General features: G+C 49.6%; 1 protein-coding gene across 2 annotated transcripts; it reads left to right on the top strand.

Annotated features, from left to right (window-relative positions):
- Positions 1–3,222: 3,222 nt before the first annotated feature.
- LOC122380748 (cyclin-dependent kinase-like 1) lies at positions 3,223–12,789 on the top strand. Of its 2 annotated transcripts, none has more exons than XM_043364160.1 (8): positions 3,223–3,430; positions 3,652–3,869; positions 4,151–4,272; positions 4,633–4,799; positions 6,354–6,554; positions 6,796–6,938; positions 7,274–7,357; positions 12,109–12,789. In XM_043364160.1, exons 1-8 carry the CDS (start codon positions 3,406–3,408, stop codon positions 12,274–12,276), a joined length of 1,128 nt encoding a protein of 375 aa, XP_043220095.1. In that variant the 5' UTR covers positions 3,223–3,405; the 3' UTR covers positions 12,277–12,789. The 2 variants fall into 2 exon arrangements, with proteins under 2 accessions (XP_043220095.1, XP_043220096.1); XM_043364161.1 differs by having other exon boundaries at positions 3,233–3,430; positions 4,636–4,799.
- The last annotated feature ends 9,748 nt before the right edge of the window (positions 12,790–22,537 follow it).

Genomic DNA, 22,537 nt, shown 5'->3' with positions numbered 1-22,537 from the left:
CCTGCGTCTTTCCTGTAGGACGTGGTCCTATGTGGGTTTCGAGAGTCGATACTTCTCCCCTTGCTGGTTGGCGGGGAGAAGGCGACTCCATCGCTTGCTGTTCGGCGTCCTCCGGCTGCTCCTGAACGGGTGGATTCGGCGCCGGTTGGCGGCCGGGGGCGGCACGCGCACGCTTAGTGCTTGTCGGAGTCTCCGGGGGATGGCAAGAGGCGTCGTCTGTGCTGACGGCTTGAGCGGTTGTCTGTTCCGGCGCAGGGGGTTGAATAGGTGACTCCTCACGGGTCCGCTTCTCGGAGGTCTCGGTACCTGATTGACCCAAGTCGACCATATCAGCGCCAGTGGTATCCTGCGTGATGTTTGCCTCGAACAGCGGCGTGCACTGTTCTTCTAAAGACTGAAACAGACTCTTTCCGCGTTCAGGAAATCGCATACGAGAGCCTATTCAAATACATTGTAATTCTTCTCGCATTAATCGCTTGCGGGAGGTGCGTGCGATTGATGCGAGCTTACTTCCATGTATTTGAATAGGCTCTCGCATGCGATTTCCTGACTGCGGAAAGAGTCTGTTTCAGGCTTAAGAGGTCAATTTGCGATTTGCTATTGATAGCCTACCTGTGCTGTAGCGCCCACCCAAAAGTCCAACAACACACACACTATGCACGTACAGACCAGCTTTTCTCACTTTGTAGTTGCTGTGACATGTCTGCGGGTAGGTTTCCAGAGATTCTATTGCCTTTCTTTCGTTGACTAGTCCATATTGGATGTTTGGTATGTGACGAGATCCTCTTCACTTGAAAGAAGATTTTTTTGCAGTCTCGTCCCATCTCAAGCCATTGATAGCCTCATGGACCTTTGATGCTGTGAGTCCCCCTCTCCTTTGTTGCTTTCACACAACAGAAGAACTCTGATGTCTTGTCTCCTCCTCCAAGACAGCGCCAACCTCTCCTCAGTGCAAGTGCTGGTCAGCGTGTTTGTGAGTTCCTCGTGATGTTTGCTGCAGTCGTTAGTTAAGCCAGTCCGCAGGTGACAGGGTGGTTGAGGCAGCTTTGCCACGCTTTTTTGCTTTTTTCATTGTGATGCCCAGCACTGAATCTGGTGCCACATCAACCACATTGGGGATGCCTTTTTCAGTTTTTTCTCCGTCCGCTTGCGCTCGCAGACATTAGTGTTGGTCACGGGTCAATGTATTGGTGCACCTCCACTCATGTCTTTGGGTGAGGGTAAACGCCCATTTCCCCCACCCGAGCCCGGAAACTCGACTTTGTGAGAGGCCTTCTTCCACTGACACAGAACACTGGTGCAGGCATCGTCTGCTTCAGTTCCTCTCTTGTTCCTGAACACCATCTCGATCAGCAAAAGCACTGCTGCTGCGTGATTGCAGGCCTCTCCAGCTCCAGCCATGCATGTGCAATGCCCGCAAGTGATGACACCAGTAGATTTTTCAATCACGGTCCAGGAAGGTAGGGCTTGTTTTTTTTACAGACGCTGGCTGGGCATGACTGTTCCACTGATGAAAACCACGTCTTCATTTGAAACATACACTTCCACCTTTTTGACATGTCCAGACTTGACATAGTTGAAGGCTTCAAGTGACACGTATGCACCAATCTCTTCATTTGTGTGTAAACTGGCGGTATGAACAAAATAATGATAGATGTTTGGCCATTCAAGGTGAGGCCACAAATTCACATCTTGCTTCCAACATCGCTCGTTCACCTCGTGTGGGTCAGGAAAGCACTTTCTCCTATACGTGAGTTTTTGAACATATCTCCTCTTGTCATCTGCACGATAAGCAGACAGCACCTTCATCTTGAATTATTCAGATTAAGGGAATCCTATGTAAACACGGCTATTGTGTTGCTGATGATGGTGTGAACCTCTGATGGTTTGACAATGTCGCCTTGTCTCAAGGAAGTGAACGTATATGCCTGCTCACACTGCACGAACGAGGCCTGGACGAGGTCAGAAAACACCGCTGAACGCTCTTCACTCAATCGGACAGGGCCACTTGCCATTCTAGAAAATTGGAACATAACTTGATCTAATGAATCCATTGATGCCCTTAATTTGTAGGTAAAAAAATGGCTCTCGCGGTTGTTTTCGTTTGGACGGCAGTATTCTTTACTTATCTGGTCAGATGGACCCTTGTCGTCCCTGAGGGACGGGGTTAAGTAGGTACTCTGCTGGGTCTGAATATCGCGTAGAGTTGTGGAATGTGATCGTGTTTGGCTGTGAACTCTGTGATTTTGTTGTGAAAATATGTCTATCTCATAGCAATTTTGTGATAACGTATAGTTTCACACGTGGTCGCCAGTCATCAGGATTTGTTGTGGAATGTGAGGAGAAGCGAAGTGCCCGTTGGCGATGCGATTAATTTTGCTGATAACTAATTGTGTAACTTTTGCAGGTGATATTGTGGGTATCTGGGGCTGAAAGATTACTTGCTTTATGCTGAAGTCACAGTTTCATTTCACAGTTTCAATAGTCTGTGGCGATTTATATCGCACATTTGGCAATTCTTTATCCGACATCTCTGGCCTGTATTTCTAGGTTATCTTCCATATTCCAGAAGTCTGTGCTTTGTATGAGGAAGCTGTGTTACCGTGCTCTCGTTGTTTTGTATGCATTGGATATGGATTGTAATAAATGTTTATGTGCATCGCTCGTCTTTGATTGCTGGGGACGATCGAAATATTATGTGGAAAAGTATGTATAAATAACCTTATGCTCATTCTTTGCACTTTTTTGTTGAAATTGAATAATTAAACAAAATCATTGATATATTTCGGCTTGCGCCATCTTCAGAGATTCTGAAGATGGCGCAAGCCGAAATATATCAATGATTTTGTTTAATTATTCAATTTCAACAAAAAAGTGCAAAGAATGAGCATAAGGTTATTTATACATACTTTTCTACTTATGATGATGCTCAAAGATGCCATTGCTCGCCTACAACAACGAAATATTATGTATTGGTTTTTGTCAAGATTTAGGATCTTTCGACGCGCAGTTGAGAAATTGACGCCTACCTCGTAACGTATCTATAAAAAAAAAATAATAAAGAGCGTGAAACAATTGCAGACATCTATGCTTTAGAAAATGCGGATTAATACACTTGTTTGAGACTAATCACAGTGGTTGCAAACCTACGGCCTACCGAACCCAAGAGTTCATAAATTCGCGGAGCCGAAGACGCTGATGAATGCTTTCACGTGTCAGCCAGGTATGTCTCGAAGAAGACGATAACGACACACAGCAGGATGGCGCTGTAAATCTAATCCAAAATATTGTTTTGCATTCAATATTGAATTGGTGTCAATAATTATATTGTTGAAATAGCACGTTCTTGCTTAAACTGTTATATCGTTGTTGTCAAACATTTTGCAAGGCATTTTTAAGCATAACATGAAGCGAGAAGCAAAACCTCACGGTAAGACAATCCCCATCTTTTGATACGACCCCAAGGGATTTGAGGCATTTTATTAAATTACGAAGTACGATTTATATTCATTTCATATTTTGCTTTCTCTGCTTATAATATCATCACAATCGAAGTGCGAACAACTTATTATCTTTCCAAGGGCGCTTGGCTGCGAGCAGAGTGATCTGCCCACAACTGATCCTTGCCTTATCCCACTTCCTGGTCTCCAGGGGTCAGCGGGGGTCATTCTCAGACCCAGTCAGCCCAGGAGACGCGCGGTCTCGAAAAGTACGAGAAACTCGGCAAGCTAGGCGAGGGCTCCTACGGCACCGTCTACAAGTGTCGAAATCGAGAGACGGGTCAAATCGTGGCCATCAAGAAGTTCCTCGAGGCAGAGGATGACCCGGTCATTCGTAAGATCGCTGTTCGAGAAGTGCGCATGCTAAAGGTAAGCTTTGGGCTTCGTAACTGCTCCTTTGATTGAGCCCAAGGCTCAGCCTTGGGATATCTAAGCGTTTTATCATGAGCTTGGCCATTGCTCAATGGCTTTCCTTTTAGTGACATCCCTGGTTACGTTGATTGCTAATCAATTTTTAAAATCAACTTCGCTGAACCTATGTATTTTTCTCGAGCCGTCCGTTTCTGTTAACATCGAACACGATCGAGTAACCTGGCTGTGGCCACCTTCTGTTCTGCCGCCTCGTCTGACCGTGCGGCCGGTCCGCGCAGCAACTGAAGCACCCGAACCTGGTGAACCTGCTGGAGGTGTTCAGGCGCAGGAAGCGACTTCACCTGGTGTTCGAGTTCTGCGACAGCACCGTGCTGGATGAGCTGGAGAAGTCCAACAAAGGGTTAGTTGCGCCGCGGAGGGGGCGCAGTATGTTACCAGGCCACCCAGTGGTCTGGGTGGTAGATTGGCTAAACCAGTACCGCATTAATGTGATTACTAATCTTACCTATCGTTGGACGAATTTTGTCTTTTATTTGTTCGGATGGATTCAATATCAAAATGTGTCGTAGATGGCGGTCGCGTGCACTGCTGTTGTCAATATACATATAAGGTGATAGGTTTTGAAATAACCTGTGTCTTATCTGCGCTTTTACTTTTAAGCGTTTTATCTCACTGACTAACACACCCTAATAGTCAGATATCATCATGAACTGATACGGCATTTCCCTCAAACCTCACTGGCCGTGGCCTACTTCGACAGCAGGATGAGCGAGGAGCGGGCGCGGAAGATCATCTGGCAGGTGCTTCAGGCGGTCAACTTCTGCCACTCGCGCAGCTGCATCCATCGAGACGTGAAGCCCGAAAATCTGCTCATCTCCAAGGACGGCGTCGTCAAGCTCTGCGACTTCGGCTTCGCTCGCAGCATGAGTACGGTGCCACTGTAGGAGTGGGAAGGATTGGCGAGGGGCATTGTTGACGCGGCTTTGAATGTTGTGAATAGGGTTATTTGTCATAAAGAGGCATTTTTAACTAGTTCCTTGATGATCGTCATCTGGTGTAATCAATCGAAGCACCCGATTTATTTTTCTTTTTTCATCATCTTATTTCAGTTCTTAGTTCTGTTTTTGGGCTTATTTGGAAACTATCACTGGATCGAGGTTTAGATTGCGCCTAGGTATGCGAAAGGACATAATCAATATCGCGCTGAATAACTTATGTAATTACGAGCGAGCGAGCGCAGCGAGCGAAGCGAAGTCTTTTCAATATAACGGAAAAATCTCAGTATGAGCGGCCCGGCCCGGCCCGGCCCGGCCCGGCCCGGCCCGGCCCGGCCCGGCCTGTAACGCTTTTGAGAGGCTTATATCTCAGCAACCGCTGGACCGAATGGCCTGCGGTCTTTTTTGCTGGGTAGCCCCATCCCTTTTACCCCGTAATTGACTACTTTTGATACATCTCAGTGACCGCCGTGGCACGTGCCACGTGAAAAGTCAAGGGTGTTCAAGCAGTTTTGCAAAAGTAATGATTTTGAGAGGCCCATATCTCAGCAGCGGCTTGAGCGATTGTCTTGCGGTCATTTTTATAGGGTAGCTGCATCCCTTCTACCAAAGGTCGGATACTCTTCATCTATGTGAGTGACCCCCACTGCACGTGCAAAATACAACAATAAGAGGTGCCAAATTTGTTCCCATTTCAGTAACTCGGTAATTACTGGGGCGATTTCGCTGTAACTTGGCATACAGGTAGGCACCCACCAGGCAATGCATTCCCATGTGTTGCGGTTAGGGTGCTACTGCACGTGCGCGCGTGCAGGGGGCGTTTCCAGATCTCGAGAACGGCTGGGCCGATTGCGCTCAAATTTGGTACACGGTTGGGGACCGGTTAGTAGGGTGCCGTGCAAAAGTCATTTTGGACCCCGTTTGCACGTGCGCACGTGCAGAATGCCGCTTCCAGATCTCAGGAACGGCTGGGCCGATTGCGTTCAAATTTGGTACACCGCCTAGCGACCGGTTAGAAGGGTGCTTTGCACGAGCCCGTTGGAAGTACCCTCTCGCCCTTCTGCACGTGCAGGGCTCACTATCTCGCTCGCTCGTTCTTCGCCCAAAAGGCGTTTTACTGGTTTTAGAAGCCTGTTTTTACGAGGGTTTGCTGTATTTGCAGATGCTGCCGATTCTACGTTTCCTCCAATAATGATAAGCTCAGGGCCCTCAGGAAATGTCCCAATCGGATCTCGGAATCCGCTGCCCAAGAAGCCTGCTTTCATTCTTGCAGGCAGGCACATTATTTCTTATCTCGTAGAGTCATTGGATAGAGTATAACACGCGTTCGGTTGTTAATTACGCTACGATGACCGCTATCATGCTGGGAGGATGAAGACTGCTCCTTATTCTAGTCTATGGTCCGACATCAAACACCATATCCCCATCCCCCGGATCATGTGCCGCTGTTTGGTCACCGACGCCCCTCTCACGCCTGTCTGTGCAGGCGGCCAGGGTGAGAACCTGACCGACTACGTGGCCACGCGCTGGTACCGGGCTCCCGAGCTGCTGGTCGGCGACACTCAGTACGGGCCGCCGGTGGACGTGTGGGCCATCGGCTGCGTGCTGGCCGAACTGGTGCGCGGCCACGCGCTGTGGCCCGGCCGCTCTGACCTCGATCAGCTCTACCTCATCAGGCGGACGCTCGGTGGGTGGCGAGGGGATAGGGAAAGACTGGGGACAGTCAGCAAGGGTTGTTGAAAGTGTACCTATGATTAGTGAGTACAGCTGAGGACAGTGCTTAGGACTGAGATGAGGACAATAATGAATAAAAAGGTTGGCCGTTCATTTATTCATTCATTCAGTCAGTCAGTCAGTCATTAATTAATTCACTCATTCATTCATTCATTCATTCATTCATTAGATTGACGTACATGTTTCTATTGCAGGCGAGCTACTTCCCCGACACATGCAGATCTTCAAGGCGAACAGGTTCTTCCGAGGCATGAGCATCCCGGAGTCTGATAAGAAGGACAGTCTGGAGCAGAAACTCTCCAAGTACTGCAGCAAGGAGTGCATGGACTTCGTCATGGTGAGCAAGCATAGCTGATGGTGTCAAGGAGCATAAGATATTGTATGAATCTTAGACATAGAATGGTGAGACCAATTCGTTTTATTCGTCTCGCTTCACCATAAATTGATTTCAATCCACCTGTATTGGAAACTCCTTTTTGCATCGGCAGTATCGCGATTCTTGGAATCCCGTCCCACTTGCGTCGAGTATTGCGGTACAGCTTGTGTTCAGGCGTTCGAAGCCAGTGTCATCTATGAACGATACTGTAAGAATGATATTTGCGTTGCAGTATGTTTCCTCACTCTGATATGTTGCATATCACGCACACTGACCAATACATCTGTCTTTTTCAGCACTGCGTAGACAAGGATCCTGAGACAAGGCCCACGTGCGCCCAGCTGATGAAGCACCCCTTCATGAAGGTCATGTCGGAAAAGGTCAGTGCTGCCACCAACAGCCGTCATATACATGGCAGCGATGTGATTAAACCCAGCATTATGTTCTGTCATACTTTCTGCCCTTCTATCATTCAGTCTGTCTTGCGATGCTTAACCCTCGCCGGCACAGGCCATTTTGCGTCCTTCGATGGCACAAGGGTTCTCACCTCTCCCACTATCCCATCACCTTCCCCATAGACCCCTTTAAACATGGACTGTGCACTGGCTTGGCCTAATCGACATTTGAGGCAAAATTTTGCCTCCTATGTAAACAATGAATCTAGCATTACATTCGATTCGGTGCTTTTTGTTGCGCTTTAGATAATTCATAATCACAATAGCTTTAAAAGAAACGCAACTAACTTATTCTAAGGGACATGGCCAACGGAGAGGTCAGGGCGAGGGGGGCGACCCCTGCACTTTAATGATCGGGGATCGACTCCCGCATAAAGTTGCGCTGTCCTCGAAACTTGACGCTTAGTTAAACACCCCACCTTTCAAACGAAAACTATTAAAAAATGCTGCGAGTAGTTTATTTTGTATTGTGCAAAAATACACATGCATGCCTTCCTATTTACTTCTCTCAGTAGTTTCCCACCCAATTCTGACCCGAAGTCTGAATGCACCTGAGAACCTGAGATCAGGTTCCGGAGAACGTAGGCGTTCAAATGATCACTCATTTCGATCCAGTCAGCTTTCGGATCTTGTCGGAATCCGAGTTTCTTCGACCAGCGCGTCCCTGTGCTTGCTTTGGCCTCTTTTCGGCGTGTGCTAGGCTGTTCAGGTCCTTGGCATGATTGGAGACGCAAGCGTTGAACAGCGCCCCCGCCATGGTGGGCAAGATGAGTTTGCTGAGTTTGTGACCAGCCGCGCACTCCAGCTGGGAGCCTTCTTTTTCTTCCAAGAGGTTCAGCGAGATCTCCTTAAACACTCTCCTGGGGTTTGTGCACCCAAACAAAATGGCGCGGGTTTTAGCCTCAACTCTCAGGGACCTGAAGATGGAGCATATGTCCTCAGTGATTTTGAGACAAGTGGCAGATGGCTGGAGCAGCTTTCCCCGGTTCAGCAGGTCTGTGAATGTAGCGGCAGCCTCCTGCTCCTCAGCTCCGCTGACTGCTATTTTCACAGAAATTTTGCGATGGCCATCCGCGAGAAGGTCACGACAAGGGTTGCATTTGTGCTTCTTCTGCACAGCGTGGGCCAAGTAGCCGGCCATGTGAAACACCGCGTCCTTGCCTTCTTCTGGTCCTTCCTCAGCGGGGAGAGACTCCGCAGCGATCTGTGTTAGCTCTGTTGCCACACGGTGGTCGTTCTCCTCTCGCTGCTGAGTAACGAGCCGCATATCTACCGCTACTTCATCCGGAGTGTACCCAGACAGCCACAGCAGGCTCTTGGCACGGATGATAGCCTCGCCTTCTGTAAACTGGCGCGGGCTGGCCCAGAAGTTGCCACCGGCAAGTTTTCTGAGGTGGCCGAAGTGACCCTCTATGCGGTCCGACTGTATCTTACCTAGCAAGACGTACTCTAAATCACACTCCTGCAGCAGGTACTTTGACAGGCCCACCAGGCCTCTGCATGTCAGGACGAGACCCCGAAGAGTGTCAGAGGAGATTTTTGCTGTTCCCGGTTGTCGATCCCAGTCCTCCATCAGAGCGCCAAACTTCTCCAGGTACTTCAGACCGTCTTCATTCTCCAGGCAGATGGGCTTGAGTAAATCGTCCCTTTTGGCCACGTGCTTGTATGGCGACTTCACGTTCACAATGTTGAACCAAGTCCTTACTATCTTCAGGAACTCGGCAGTGTCTGCGAATCCGTCGCACCCAGGCTCCTTACTGTACACCATGAGCCCTGCTATGGTGGTCTCGTGGGTCGCGGAGTCTGCCAGCTTCACGTTCACGCGCTCTATGCTCGTCGGGTTGAGGACTTTATCGGAGAGACGATAGGCCATCTTCACTGGAGAGCCGAACTCCATTCTGTGAAGCTTCTCAAGGTGACAAGATTTCACCGTTAGGGCAGCTCCGGTCTTTTCGAACGGCGGGCAGAGAAGAGTCTTCTTGTTCAACAAGTTAAAGAAGATGTTCTTGAACAGATGGACTGTATCGAACATCGTGTAGATTCTTCCCAGCCCATCACTGCTCCACGGGTTCACGATGTACTCGGGGTGGGTGCCATCTCCGAGCGCTCGGTGGAAGCTTTGATTTGTGCGATGTCCGTCGGTGGTGACAGAGACCACACGAAATCCGAGCTCCGTGAGGCCTTTCACTACGTTGAAGAACATCTTCACCATTTCCTGCGTTGTGACGTGCGCCACTGGTGACATCGTGACCAGATCCTCGTATCTGCCAGCGACAGATGAAATGTGGGTACAGAAAAGCGTTGTGGTCGCTTTTCCAGAGCCATCACTTGATTCCCCATGCAGTCTTCCGCCGGCGAGCTCCAGCGTTGGGGCGCAATAGACTTCGTCCATAGCGAGATTTACTATCCTCTCTCTTGGCGTCAGCTTCGCGTTCCTCATCTGCAGGTACTTCATCGTACCGATTTCAAGGCCTTCCTGGACACTGAGTGCAGACGTAAGTCTCCTTAGTGTGGACCGGTGCGGTAAGATGAAGAGTCCAGAGTTTCGGAGTTCTTCATATAGCTGGGGACTTGTCCGGCTCCAGATGACAGCTGTTCCGAGGAGTGATGGGCTGTACTTGCGGGCGGTTCTGGGACAGGTCCTCAGTCGGAGCTGCTCGACAGCGAACCCACTGAAGACTCTGCAGTCGGTTGTGTCGTCCTCAGCCAGCTTCTGCAGCAGTTCCAGGCAGGATGTCATTGTGCACTCTTCTAGAGGCTGCGCCTTTAGAAACGCCAGCACGTTCAGCACTTCCGACGTGGTTTGAAATCGTTCTGTGTTCCTTACCAAGTGGGCAGTGGCGGAGGTAGACAATTCTCGGCCAGACACATGCATTTGGTACCGCAGATCTTGATATATCGTCAAACTGCGCACCACTAGAGGGCCTCGCGCTACGTCCAGGGTCTCCATTCGGATGGACAAAACGTCCTCCTTCAGCTCAGTCGCTGGCATCTTGACGAGAATGAATCCCGACGGCATAGTGTGAGAAGCCAGTTTCTCGGCCATCTCAACAGCAGAGAGCACCCTTTCCTCCTGAAACATGGTGTCTTCTTGACTTTTCCAGATCTGCCTCTGCTGTTCCCGCCTCGCTGTAGGCGTTGCGCGCGACGTGGGACGTTGAGACACCTCGGCCTCATCCCCGCCGTCGCTGAAAAGAAAAGAAATGCGTATTTACTTAATTCATTGTTCGCCTGTTACTTTAACTTAATTACGAAACTACTTCAGTCATTTTTATGGTCAGGTCAAAGGTCAGGTCACCAGAGGTCTTCAAAGGTCAAACATGACCTATTTCAACATTTTTCGACAAACTGGCGCATAAATCGGAAACCAGAACTACAGCGCCGTGCAAAACCGCATTTCAGATATCTCTTTTGACGCTCTTTCGCTAATGTGTTCTTAGATTGGACCTTAGATCAACGGTTTAGCCTCCAGAGAGCGCGGTTAAAATGAAAAGGTCACAAAATTGGCCTGACCTTAGGTCACCAATATCAACATTTTGAAAGGTACATTTTACAGACACTGTTAATCGTATCAATGGCTGAAAGTGGCAAGGCAATCGTTCAGTCGGTGTAGCGATGATGAGCACTCAAACTTTTTATTAGGAGAAAAAGATTTTGCCATCCACACGCAAAATATTTACCCACACACACTCTGTCAGAAGACTTGGAGAAGTTCGTTACGATTACTTTACATATTTTGACGAAATGGTAGTTTCTCACAAAAATATATATATATATATAGTCAGGCACTTACTTGATGGGCAGCGTATATATGCTTGGAATTGCATCTGGTCTCAAACGCAGATTTTTTCGGTCAGTTCTTCTGGCTGTTAGTGCTTCCTCGCAAAAACTCTCCGTCGAGAAATGCAGCTCACACACTCCACTGTAGTCCAGAGATATTGGCTTCAGGGGCTTTAGTACCTCTATCCACTTCTGACGACGGGTTTTCTCCACAGGGAATTTGAAAACAGACTTTTTCTGTTTATAACCAGATCTACATTTAAGAACAGCACATTTACGTGCCATTTTAAAAATGTATGCCTACTAAAATCTACATATCAGCGAAGTGTTAACAATTAAAACATGAATAAACTTACCAATACACTTCAAAAACTGACAGATGGACAGCAAGATGGACAGAGATGTCCTTCGATGTGCATAACAACCATGTGAAAGATTTTATTTTCCAAAATTTCGCTGCATATCGCGTCACGTTTGTCGTCTTAAGGGACACTTCCGTTCGGTTGCATATTTTAATCCTGCAGTTGCGATAGAGAACAGAGTCTACAAAAGATCAATTTTATCCAAAAATATTTAATTGTTTATGATTATAGAACTTTCATTCAAAAGATGAAGGCCAGACGAATCTGTAGATAATTTTTCGCGGCCATTCTACCAATTTAAAGTGATTTAAGAAGCTTGTAAAATTTTGCCTCAAATGTCGATTAGGCCAAGCCAGTGCACAGTCCATGTTTAAAGGGGTCTATGCCTTCCCCTTTCCCCTCTCTTACCATCACCTCCCCTCTCACCTCTCTCCTACCATCCCATCACCTCCCCTCTCCCTTCTCCTACCATCCCCTCACATCCCTTCTCCCCTCTCCTACCATCCCCTCACCTCCTCTCTCCTTCCCCACCAGTCGGCCGGCCGTCTGCCGCGCCTGCCGTCCGGTCAGGGCAGCTCGGCACCCCCGGCCGGTAAGTCGCCCGACCAGCGCCGCTCGCCAGCCACCAACGGATCACTGCCGCAAATCAGGGACGGCCAGACCCTGCAGCCGGCCGGCCCACAGCGCGAGAAGGCCGTCTAGCGCCGCTGATGGTCGGGAGAGAGTGATGGGGAAGAGGTGCCGGTACATGCCTGGCACGGGTCTTCCCTGAGCTGAGGACTAGTGCGCAGTATGTCTAGCTGGGTGTGTTGTGCTAGACTGTCGTTGTTCGTGTACTCGTATGTGTGCCAGGTATGGTAAAAAAAATGTTAGTAAGGAGTGTCAGAGTGCATTCTCGAATGTCGTGCTCCGCGGTATGATGAGTGCATCGCTTAGCATCGGTGCAGAACGCCGCGTCCCCTGCTCCCTGTGCTGTACGTTATTGTTGCCACTTTGTTCTCTGTGCGTTTGCTGTGATAATTATTCGTTAAATATGTGATGTTTAGTGATTCAGTCGAGCACCCAGGCGTGTGCAGGGCGTGTGCTCCGTGTAACAAGCCTTTGTTGTCATGACAACGTGTTTACTTATTTGACGCCCCTATTGACGGGTTGTGTCTGATTGTTTTGTTCAATGACTTCTTCAAGGTGAATAAAACTTCGACTATTTTTCTAAAAGCTTATGAGAAAGTTAAGCAGTGCGGAAAATTGATATGAAGACACTGTTGGTGTTGTAAATCCCGCCATGGCACAGCTCCCTTCAGTTATAAATCACCACTCCTCGTAGCGACATATACGGCTGGTCTGAAGTAGCTGTCCGCCCCCTCACAATATCAATGTCCGTTGCTGGAGCGGCGGCTGATATACCGTCCCGGCAGGTCTATCAGTTGACCAGCGGGGGTCCCGGAGCGCTGCCGTGAGCACATTTCGCAGCGGCCACGGAGCCGCCGACACGCCATTGGACCCCCACAGAGCGGTAAAGGGCCGCCGGCCGCTGGACGGACCAAACTGGCACCGCACTGCCGCCAACGCGGAAACGTAAATCACAGCCGATTGAGTGGAACTTTCAGGTGCGTACCTGCTTCATTGGCTAGGTTTTCATAAAGTTTTTGCGACTAAGAATGCAGGGTAGAGGGTAAAAATATATGTATTCGTGTGCTGCTTCTCTCTCTTTCTCTTTCTCTCTCTCTCTCTCTCTCTCTCTCTCTCTCTCTCTCTCTCTCTCTCTCTCTCTCTCTCTCTCTCTCTCTCTCTCTCTCTCTCTCTCTCTCTCTCTCTCTCTCTCTCTCTCTCTCTCTCTCTCCCGCGGCCCCCTCACTGTCTCATTCAACGAAACAATTGGCCTCCCCGCCCCTCGGTTTTAATTTAGCCACCGCTTCTGCCTCAGTCAATAGCGTCAAATCATTTGCATTCTATCCCGGCCTATACGTATGGCCATGGTTTTCTGTGTTACAGATATGAATACAGCCGACCCTTATACATAGGATCAGCGTCAGAGCGCGTATAATTGTGCTCAGACTGACAGTCATGGGCAGATCTTTGTACCAATGATTTGTGGGGGTGAGTCGCGGTTTTTCGAAAGCTCTCTGAATACTCGCGGAACGAGCTTTGGTAGTTTCCGTCAATGACTACGATGAATGTTTTCCAGGAATGGTGGTGCAGCTGGTGAAACTTTCTTCAATTTAGGTACCCTTATTTTAGTCACAATTCATAGCTGTTTGCTGTTGACGGCTAGCGGTAGGCTGCAACACGAATCAGAATGATTTTCTTGTGGTGGACGAGCACTTCTTACTTGCCTATCTAATCACCGGATATCAAACACTGTCATTTAATCGTGCTCGTCATAGGAGGTGAGCTCACTGGCTTAAACACACCAAAACGCCGTTCATGCTGATCCCTGGCAGCCTCTTTGCAGGTGTGACGACGCTTCCATGCCCCCCCCCCCCCTGCCCGCTCACCCGGTGTCCCCCCACTGTGTGTATGACCACGCGATGAGCCATGCACGCGCCCCTCCCGCGTCATGCTCCGTCACCCGGCCGGTGACTAATGACGTCACTCATTGACCTGTCGGCCGGCCGCCGTGATTTACGGCCGGCCGGAGATGACGTCATCGGAGGCACTGATTTACCGCGGCTGCTGGTGGGATGTTGGGCAGGGTGGTGGCAGATTGAACGCCAATAATGAGCGAGGAGAGGGAAGGCAGTGTAGCTGGCGAGCAATCGCTTCGACGCGCTGCATGTTTTCTAGGCAACAGTAGGCAAAATAAAACCATCATATTTACAGATAAATAACTTATCAAACTACCCTTTTGTTCCGGATCCCCAGATGGCAATCCAGTACAATGAACATGCCAATAAACCGTCCATCTAGTTAATTCAGTCCATCTAAAATGCACAACAATTTGAAGTGTTTTGGAAACATAGACTTGTGTTTATTTGCCGTCGGGCATTTAACGCGCACCGCTCGTTTTGTGGGGTATTTACGAGTTGCCAGCACCGTCTCTGACAAACACAATATACGTGGTGTTCGTCGTGTCGTTCGCCAATTCTGGCCGGCTTTGCGGCCATTGAGGCGTCCCGGGGCGGCACTTAGGCCGGCCGATTCGGCCTTTGTTGCGCGCCGGGCGTCGCACCTCGGGGTTACTCTGTGCGCGGGCTCGCGGCGCCGCCATAAAGATAATTGCCTTTCCCCGCTGCCTTCTCCAGTCATAGCTCACACAGTTTGTCTTCATAAACGACGTCTGAGTTATGGGCCCGGTCGGACGTGTCAGGTCCGCTTAAACAAAACACCGACCGCATTTAGCAGTGTTCATATCAAATGGTCCTGGAAATTGGGACTTGCCTGGTGCTTGGTTTGTGAAGAGAGAAAATGGCTACCGTGATCTATATGCTTGTTTTTTAAATAGATTTTGAAAGTTCGAAAACAAGGAAAATAATGAGGACGTTGGTGCTTGACGTCTGCGGAGGCCAGTTACCAATCGTTCATTCAAATGGAGATGAAGGACCTAAGGTCCACAGTCAAAGTGAATTGCCTGTAGTTATGACATACCCAACATAGGTATGCAGTGGCGGATCCAGGGGGGGGGGGGGCAAAATGGGCATTTGCCCCCCCCCCCAAACGGCATAATTTTAATATTACGCCTATGGACGATGCATGGAAAGAATCGATAAATTGTTATGGTTTGCCCCCCCCCCCCCAAAAAAAAAACTCTGAGCTGGATCCGCCTCTGTAGGTATGACCATGACTAATGTTCCGGGGCACTTTCCGTCAAATTAAGCCGTATGCGCGCACCATTTTACTCCCATTGCTGGCAGTGGGTATCAGGAAGCTGACAGTGGCCCTTCTTCACCCGAACTCTGGCTAAAGGAGTTCATCCTCAGGCTCATTGTTTTCCAGTCGGTTCCGTGCGCTCTGGGGCTGTGTTTCAAATCCTCCGGTCCATTGTTTTCTCCACATTCACTATCAGCTCTCTGCCAGTTGGACCGAGCGAGCGCCGGCTCTGAAGAGGGCTAATTTCGAGCACATGGCTAAGTGGCCCTGTCAACTGTGGCTGTCTCCCCGATGCTAATTATGCATTCACTGAGAGAGCTCTTATAAGGGTCGAGGATTCGCAATACGCTCGGGTTTAGTGCCGTAAGTCGGAAGACGAGCCATTGTTCGATACCAGCCCGAGACCCCTCGCTGGTGGATCTGCGTCGTCGGTTGAATTGCTAATTGAACCCGGCCGACACATGCAACAGATATATGTCGATTCGATTAAATATCAAAGCTCCATTGCTCCGTGCCAATTAAAACAATCTTCTCCGTAAATACGTGTAATATTAAAACAAGCCCTCAGTTGCTATCGGCGCGAGAAGTGGGTGTTTTTCTACCGATGAGATTACGAGTGTCTGGAAACGTGACAAATGCGACATTTTTACAGCGGGGCGCAAAATAATGAGCCACTTAAGAAGCCCTTGTAAACGATGCAGGCACTCTTCTAAGATTTCACAAGAGGCTGTTTAATATCCAACTAGTTTCACTTAATCATGATGCTTCTAATTTTCCGTTCTAATTTTTCTCTTGACGTCGAAAAAGGTGGTGGGACATAGAAGGGGAGAACCGCACCCAATTAGCGTCTATTTTATATAATGCACGAAATTCGTTTGTTGTTCGAAAAAGCTTCAGAATTACGTAGAAAAATGTATCTTATGTTTTCTGTAGTAAGCTTCGAGCTGTGGCACCCACGAATGCTAATTTCGTTTCCGCTGCAACGGCGACTGCTAACGCACTGGTCACGTGGCCTTTCAAAACACCGTGACCGATCCGTCAGCATTAGTGAGGGACAAATCGCTGGGCGCTCGAGTCGGCACGGGTCACCGGGCTATCCATCAGATGAGTCGCCGAGCCCCGATGAGTCGTCACCTCCGGAGCCGACGCACCCCACAATGGCCCTCGGGCGACCCCCTGTCGCCAGCGTGTTGACACGTGCGGCTTCGCGATGTTTTATGTCGTTTTTCTGCTGCGTAACGTCGTCGTACTCTGTCGGCTCTTCAGCCGCATTCACTGTGGAGAGGCGGAAGCAGCCTGCTCTGATTAATAGTGATCGATGGAATTCCGGAGTGCCCATCTCGCCGGCTCTCCCCGTTCGCTCTGCGCACCCCTCTGTCCACGCCATTGTCCGCCCCGTGTACCCAGCTCAAATCCTTTGGCTAAATAGAAAACGAAAGTCATCCCGATCACATTTTATACTGAACAAGCGATTGTTATTCATGGCTGTAGCAAGCTACTTGGCTAACTTTTCGACACCATAATATGTGTTTATATCTAATCGTTGCACGTGACCCAATTACGTGCAAATTATTGCACCCCTTTGACAGGAAAACTGTACAAATGAGGCGTTTATCCGCCAATATTTGCGGTGTCCCGCGGCGCTCCGGCCGCCCGTGGCGCCGTATGTGACGCGCCGCGGCGGCTCCTGGCCGATTCACGCGATCGCCGAACGGCCGGTGAGTGGGCCCGGGGGACGAGCGGGCCAAATTAGTGGGATCTGCTCACAGGAGCGCTCTGTGTGCACCTCGTTAACACACCAATTACCACCGCGCGCGTGTAATTACCGGTCAGAGGCGCGGCGGCAGGTAGCCTCCAGGTGTGACTACGTGGCCCAGGGGAACAGGGAGGGGTGGGACACTTATAGTAACACGGGCGTCCCGTCCCCCGCCGTCGTCCCCGGACCACAGAGGTGCAGAGACTCGCCTGAGTAATGTCCAGTCCACGTGCACCCCTTTAACGGTGGCAGTCGCACCCATGTAATGAGCTGTAATAACCGTCGGGATTTATAGTCACTGCGCATCGCTGCTCCCCCCCCCCCGGCCTCCCTCCACTGATCAGGCGCTTGTAACCAATGGTGTCCATGTCCTATTGCCACCCCCGCGAACTCCCAGCGTCGATTGACGGAGATAAAGTATTCGCTCGTGCTAGTCCGACCAGAATCAAATCAGGCCTGCATCAGTGTAACGCTTCTATACGTGGATAATAATCACAAGAATAGTACGTGTAATGTACACCGACCAAACAAGATCAAACTGTCATCTGAAATGATCTTGACAGTCCCCAATTATGCGCGGCTGTCAGAGCAGGAAGCGACATTCCAACTTTCTTCTCCCCATTTCGTGGTTTCCCGGAGCGGACTGCAGCGTATTCCTTTCAGAAAGAGATCCATTAATCCTCATCAGACGTCGGATGATATATACCAGGAACCGGCGCTTACATCGCACCGAGCACCACAAATTGATTTCCACTCCCCCAGGGGAGCACCCTGCTGTACCTTCCCGGCAGCGGGAGGGGGGAGGGGGAGGCTCCTGTCTGGGGGAGGGAGAACAGGACTAATTACACCCGCGCGCTCGGTAATTCAGCCTGTGAACTGAACGATATTTGCATTCGCCGTCGGCTGAAGGGGTCCACCTGTTCGACCGTCACGGGGCAGGTGACCCGTGGCGACCTAACCAGGTGTGCTGGGGCCGGTGGACGCCACACGACACGGCAGGGACAGACCGGGACAGACGGACGCCGCCGTGGTCTCCGTGAACGTTAAACAAGAAAGGGGAACGTTAGGTGCACGAGCAATGGGGCAAATATCCAGAATTCGCAACCGGCCTGATTTGGAAACAATAATGTTGAAAAATTGCAACCAAAAAAGCTAACACAGAAAGCTACTGTATTAAGTTTTTATTTTAAATGCAGATGATAAACTTATTTCATTAATGTTTAAGTTGTTCGTTCAAATCAGCCAAGGTCAAAAGACACAAAACATAAATGAATAAATAGCAATAACAAAATAATCGGCTTTATTCCACACCCCGGCACCTTATTCGTGAGCCTCCCATCCTCGCTACGTTTCACTCACATCTCGGAGCGTCAGATCTGAGTTCACCCACCTGTTCGTCCTCTGCAGTTCACATCCACCCCGCCCGCGGGCTGCCGCCGGCCGGCCGGCCGCGGACGGTTCGTCATTACCATTTCATCTCGTGTACCGCCGGCGGCTGCCGATTTTTGACCGCGCTGAACGTTCGGCCCCGTTCATTTGCATAGATAATAACGCGAGAGTTAATTACAGGCAAAGAGCACATAGACGGCACGCCGGCAGACAATTCGCTGCGTGTCTAAATTGTTTGGAGAAGCTGCCGGGCGGGCCGGCCTTTGTTGACGCTGCGGGACGGCCGATGGGGCCGCGGGCGGTGCGCGCAAGGTGCATCTCTGCCCACTGGGGACGGCCTGTTAATCAGACGCGGCGAGCCGACGGCAACAATGCCGCATATGGAACGCCGGCGGAAGACCAAAGGCGCTCGAAATAGGCCCATTTGACGGAATTAGATCAGATGGCAGACATCTTGAAATGGACTATGACGCATCGAAAATGTTGAATTAGGTTTTACATAATGAATAGCCGTTCTTGTGCGCGCATAAATGCACTAGGAGAAATAATTGATGAAAAATAAGATAACCAAAATTCAATGGCCAAACGTATCATGCTCTGTATCCACCCAGCATTGTATTCTTCCAAAGAACCAAGAATGTTACGAGATCTGAAGTTCACAAGGGCACTGCATGCATATTGCGTAGGTATCATTCAGGGGCAAGAAAGGATTGGACTGGCAAAGCGGAATATGTCTTATAGCATACGACTATTATTTATGTAGCATTTAATAAAATGAAGTAGAAAATGCCGCCACAACGGATTCAATGCCTCCTGGATTTTCGGTTATTCGTCACAAGTTGTGTTCAGCCTTTTTGCTTTCGTTGAAATCTCTGGTGCTCAGTAGTGTGCACATGTAGTGTGCCTATGATGCTTTTTAGGTGTAGCTAAATAATATTTTATCATCATCAGCAATATCTGTTACGAGCATTGCGTCATTCTATGTACTCAATCGAGCATCACGGCAATTTCACAAGACTGAATGAAAGCGAATCGTCTATCACATTTTGTAATTCAATGACATATTTCGCTGATAACATTAGTGTTAAACACCCTTCAAACCTTTGTGACGAACCAATAACGACACATCATTTCACCCTTTCACAGCAACCAAACACTGTGGTTAGCAGCTGCCATGTCAAAGTCTCCCAAATCACAGAATCACATCTCGATATGTGATTCCGTTTAATATTCCGTCACCGCCGTTATTCACATCAAAAGCGGCCATTTTTTGACGCGCTTTGCCACGCTGTCGGCGTGGTTTTCGGGTAATTTAATTCCGCATTTCACGTTGCTCCCCTTTCGTTTTTCGCTCTCGGCAACCCTTTGACGCCAGCAGCAGGTGACCAAATCAGCTTAGCGGCCCCGACAGCGCGCACTGTCGCCCCGTTCAAGTAGATTAAATTGAGCGGACGCACCGCGCGCGCGGTGCGTCGCCATTGTCGCCGGCCGTCGCACGGCGCGTCGGCATTGTCGACGACAGTGGTCCCCCGCCGGCGGCGACCGCGTGCCGGTCGCGTCGCGCTCCTCAATGACGATTTCACACAATCTCACAGCCACGCGTAGCACAGCCATCAATTTTACTGCAGTCGCCGAAATTATTCAAATGGAAATCGGCGGCTCACGCGTCAGTGACTTGCGAAATGTTGTAATGACCATTTTAATTGTTGGCGTCGGTCGCGTCAAAGTCCACGCGACCCCACGCGATCCGCACTGATTCCTGTTTCGGCCACGTCATGGCTTTATGTGTGGCGCGCAGATCGCGAGTGATTGGTGCTCATTTTGTGGGGCGACTCCCAGCACCAAACAGACACAATTAAGCACCAGGATACGCTCGGACCGCTCCGCATTACAGGGCTCTCCATGAAAAGAACAGTTTCGTGCCGCCGCGCTGGTAGCTAAAATACGGTGAAGAGGCGCAGCTTTTAATTGGCGGTGCTTCCGTGCAGCTCATATCCTGATTGAGGTCTGCCAACTAGGATTGAAAACTAATTACTTTGAAACTCATCAACACCATCCCTAATAATAGCATGCATTATGCATACACCACCCTATTTAGCTTAATGATGGTGAGCATACTTACTTTGCCGCGGCTAATGATGCCCGTTTTTCGCTACCGATATGATGACTGATGGTGTTTCGGAAGCCAGTGTTTGCAGACATACGCTCACCGAAAAGGGTCTGCTCGTTCAGGTGGAATGGAATTCGGTACCAGTAGCTAGTGATTTTTCTTCCAAAGCCAAAACAGACGCCACCATATTCGTAAAGACAAGACATCTTACATCTAACATCTAATGGAAGACATCTAACGTTTTCACATCTTCATGTAAGTTTGTGTCAAGAAAAGACTTCTTATCATTAAGAACATCAAAAGTGACACCAGACAATGATGCAGACAATAGACATATGGTTATCTATCACTGCAGATGTCCCAGCGACCACGCCCGGCGGCAGTGCAGTACCGACCATCCTGCCCCTCCAGAGCGGCGGTAGCCTCTTCTGCCCCGTCCTGATTAGCCCCACCTCAGCGGTCTCAGAAGATCCACAGCACTCGAGCTCGGCACGCGGCCACGGCCGATGCCACAAAAGGACGTCCTTTTGATGCGGTATTCAGTCGGCCCGACTCTTCACATCACAATGGACCGGCCGAGCGGGGACGCCGCTGGGGCCAGCGTTTGAAGCCGCCGCAATTAGCTGGATTCCCAATAAGTCGCTTTGAGAGTCAAGAGCCAGGAAAGCGGTCTGTTTGTTTGCTAGGGATTGAAGAGGATAGCTAGTGGAAGGAGAACGGTACGAAATTAGCCGTGTGCAGTTGTCTTTGATCAAATGGAGAAGAGCGTGCACTATGGCATGACTATGAGCGCTGGGCAGATGACTAGGAGCGTTGGTACATTGATCGATAAGCTGGAATCAAGCCACGGCTATCGGTAATCCTGGCAGCAAACAAACAAAGATAATGGTTCGTATTTTACAGCATCGTGTCCTGCGGCACAGTCTACCCAGTCAGGTAGGGATAGTTTGCGGCAGCCATTGAACACAACGCTCGTGTATTTTGTGTCATATTAGGTCCACTGTATTGATCGGTCTTATTAGGTGTCTTTTATGAAGTGTTCATTGTGTGCTCATATTGCATTGTATATGACGAAGGTCGCAGAATAGCCCTGCACCAGTGGAGCGACCTTATTCGGTAAATACATACATACATACATACATACATTTTAAGGAGACATATATCTTGTCTTTTTATTGTGTAAATGCATTGGAAAAGATGTGTCGTTGATAGCAGCTAATAAGCTTCGCAAACACCAGTCTGCAATCTTGCAATCTGCAATCTTGGGCTCAGTTTTGTTCAGTAAGGCAAGCAGACGTGTGCCGCACTACACTCGTGTCCTGCGGCACAGTCTACCCAGTCAGGTAGGGATAGTTTCCGCTGCGGCAGTGCAGTCACCACGGACAGAGCTATCGTGCGGCACAGTCTAGCCATCCAGGTAAGGATAGCATCTGTGCCGCAGTGCAGTCACCGCACCGCAGCTCTGTCGTGCGGCACAGTCTAGCCATCCAGGTAGAGATAGCGTCTGCTGCCGCAGTGCAGTTACCGCAGCATACCTATTCCTGTATCGGCTGTACTGTGCCGCACCGCAGCTCTGTCTTGCGGCACAGTCTAGCCAGTCAGGCAGGGATAGCGTCTACTGCGGGCAGTGCAGTCACCGCGACTCACCGCAGTCACCGCAGAGACGACTCTGCGATTCACGCCAAGTAGGTATGGCTTGCTGCGTAGGCCTCGCCTCTTACCATCCGATAAGGCAATGTCGAGTTCAATGGGGATAATTTATATGCCAAAATTTAGCAGTTAACATGCCAATCAAACCTTGACACGGTCAGTTCCACCCAATCGACTCTACTGCAGTAGTAGAAGTCGTTGGATCAGAAGTCACGAGGCGACTTCTCCCACCAACCGCGGTCTACCCCCGT

This window comes from Amphibalanus amphitrite, unplaced genomic scaffold (genome assembly GCF_019059575.1).
Source record: "Amphibalanus amphitrite isolate SeventyFive unplaced genomic scaffold, NRLGWU_Aamphi_draft 000106F_arrow, whole genome shotgun sequence".
Classification (NCBI taxonomy): domain Eukaryota; kingdom Metazoa; phylum Arthropoda; class Thecostraca; order Balanomorpha; family Balanidae; genus Amphibalanus; species Amphibalanus amphitrite.
The sequence above is the reverse complement of the archived record's forward strand: the minus strand, read 5'-3'. Positions and strand labels throughout refer to the sequence as shown.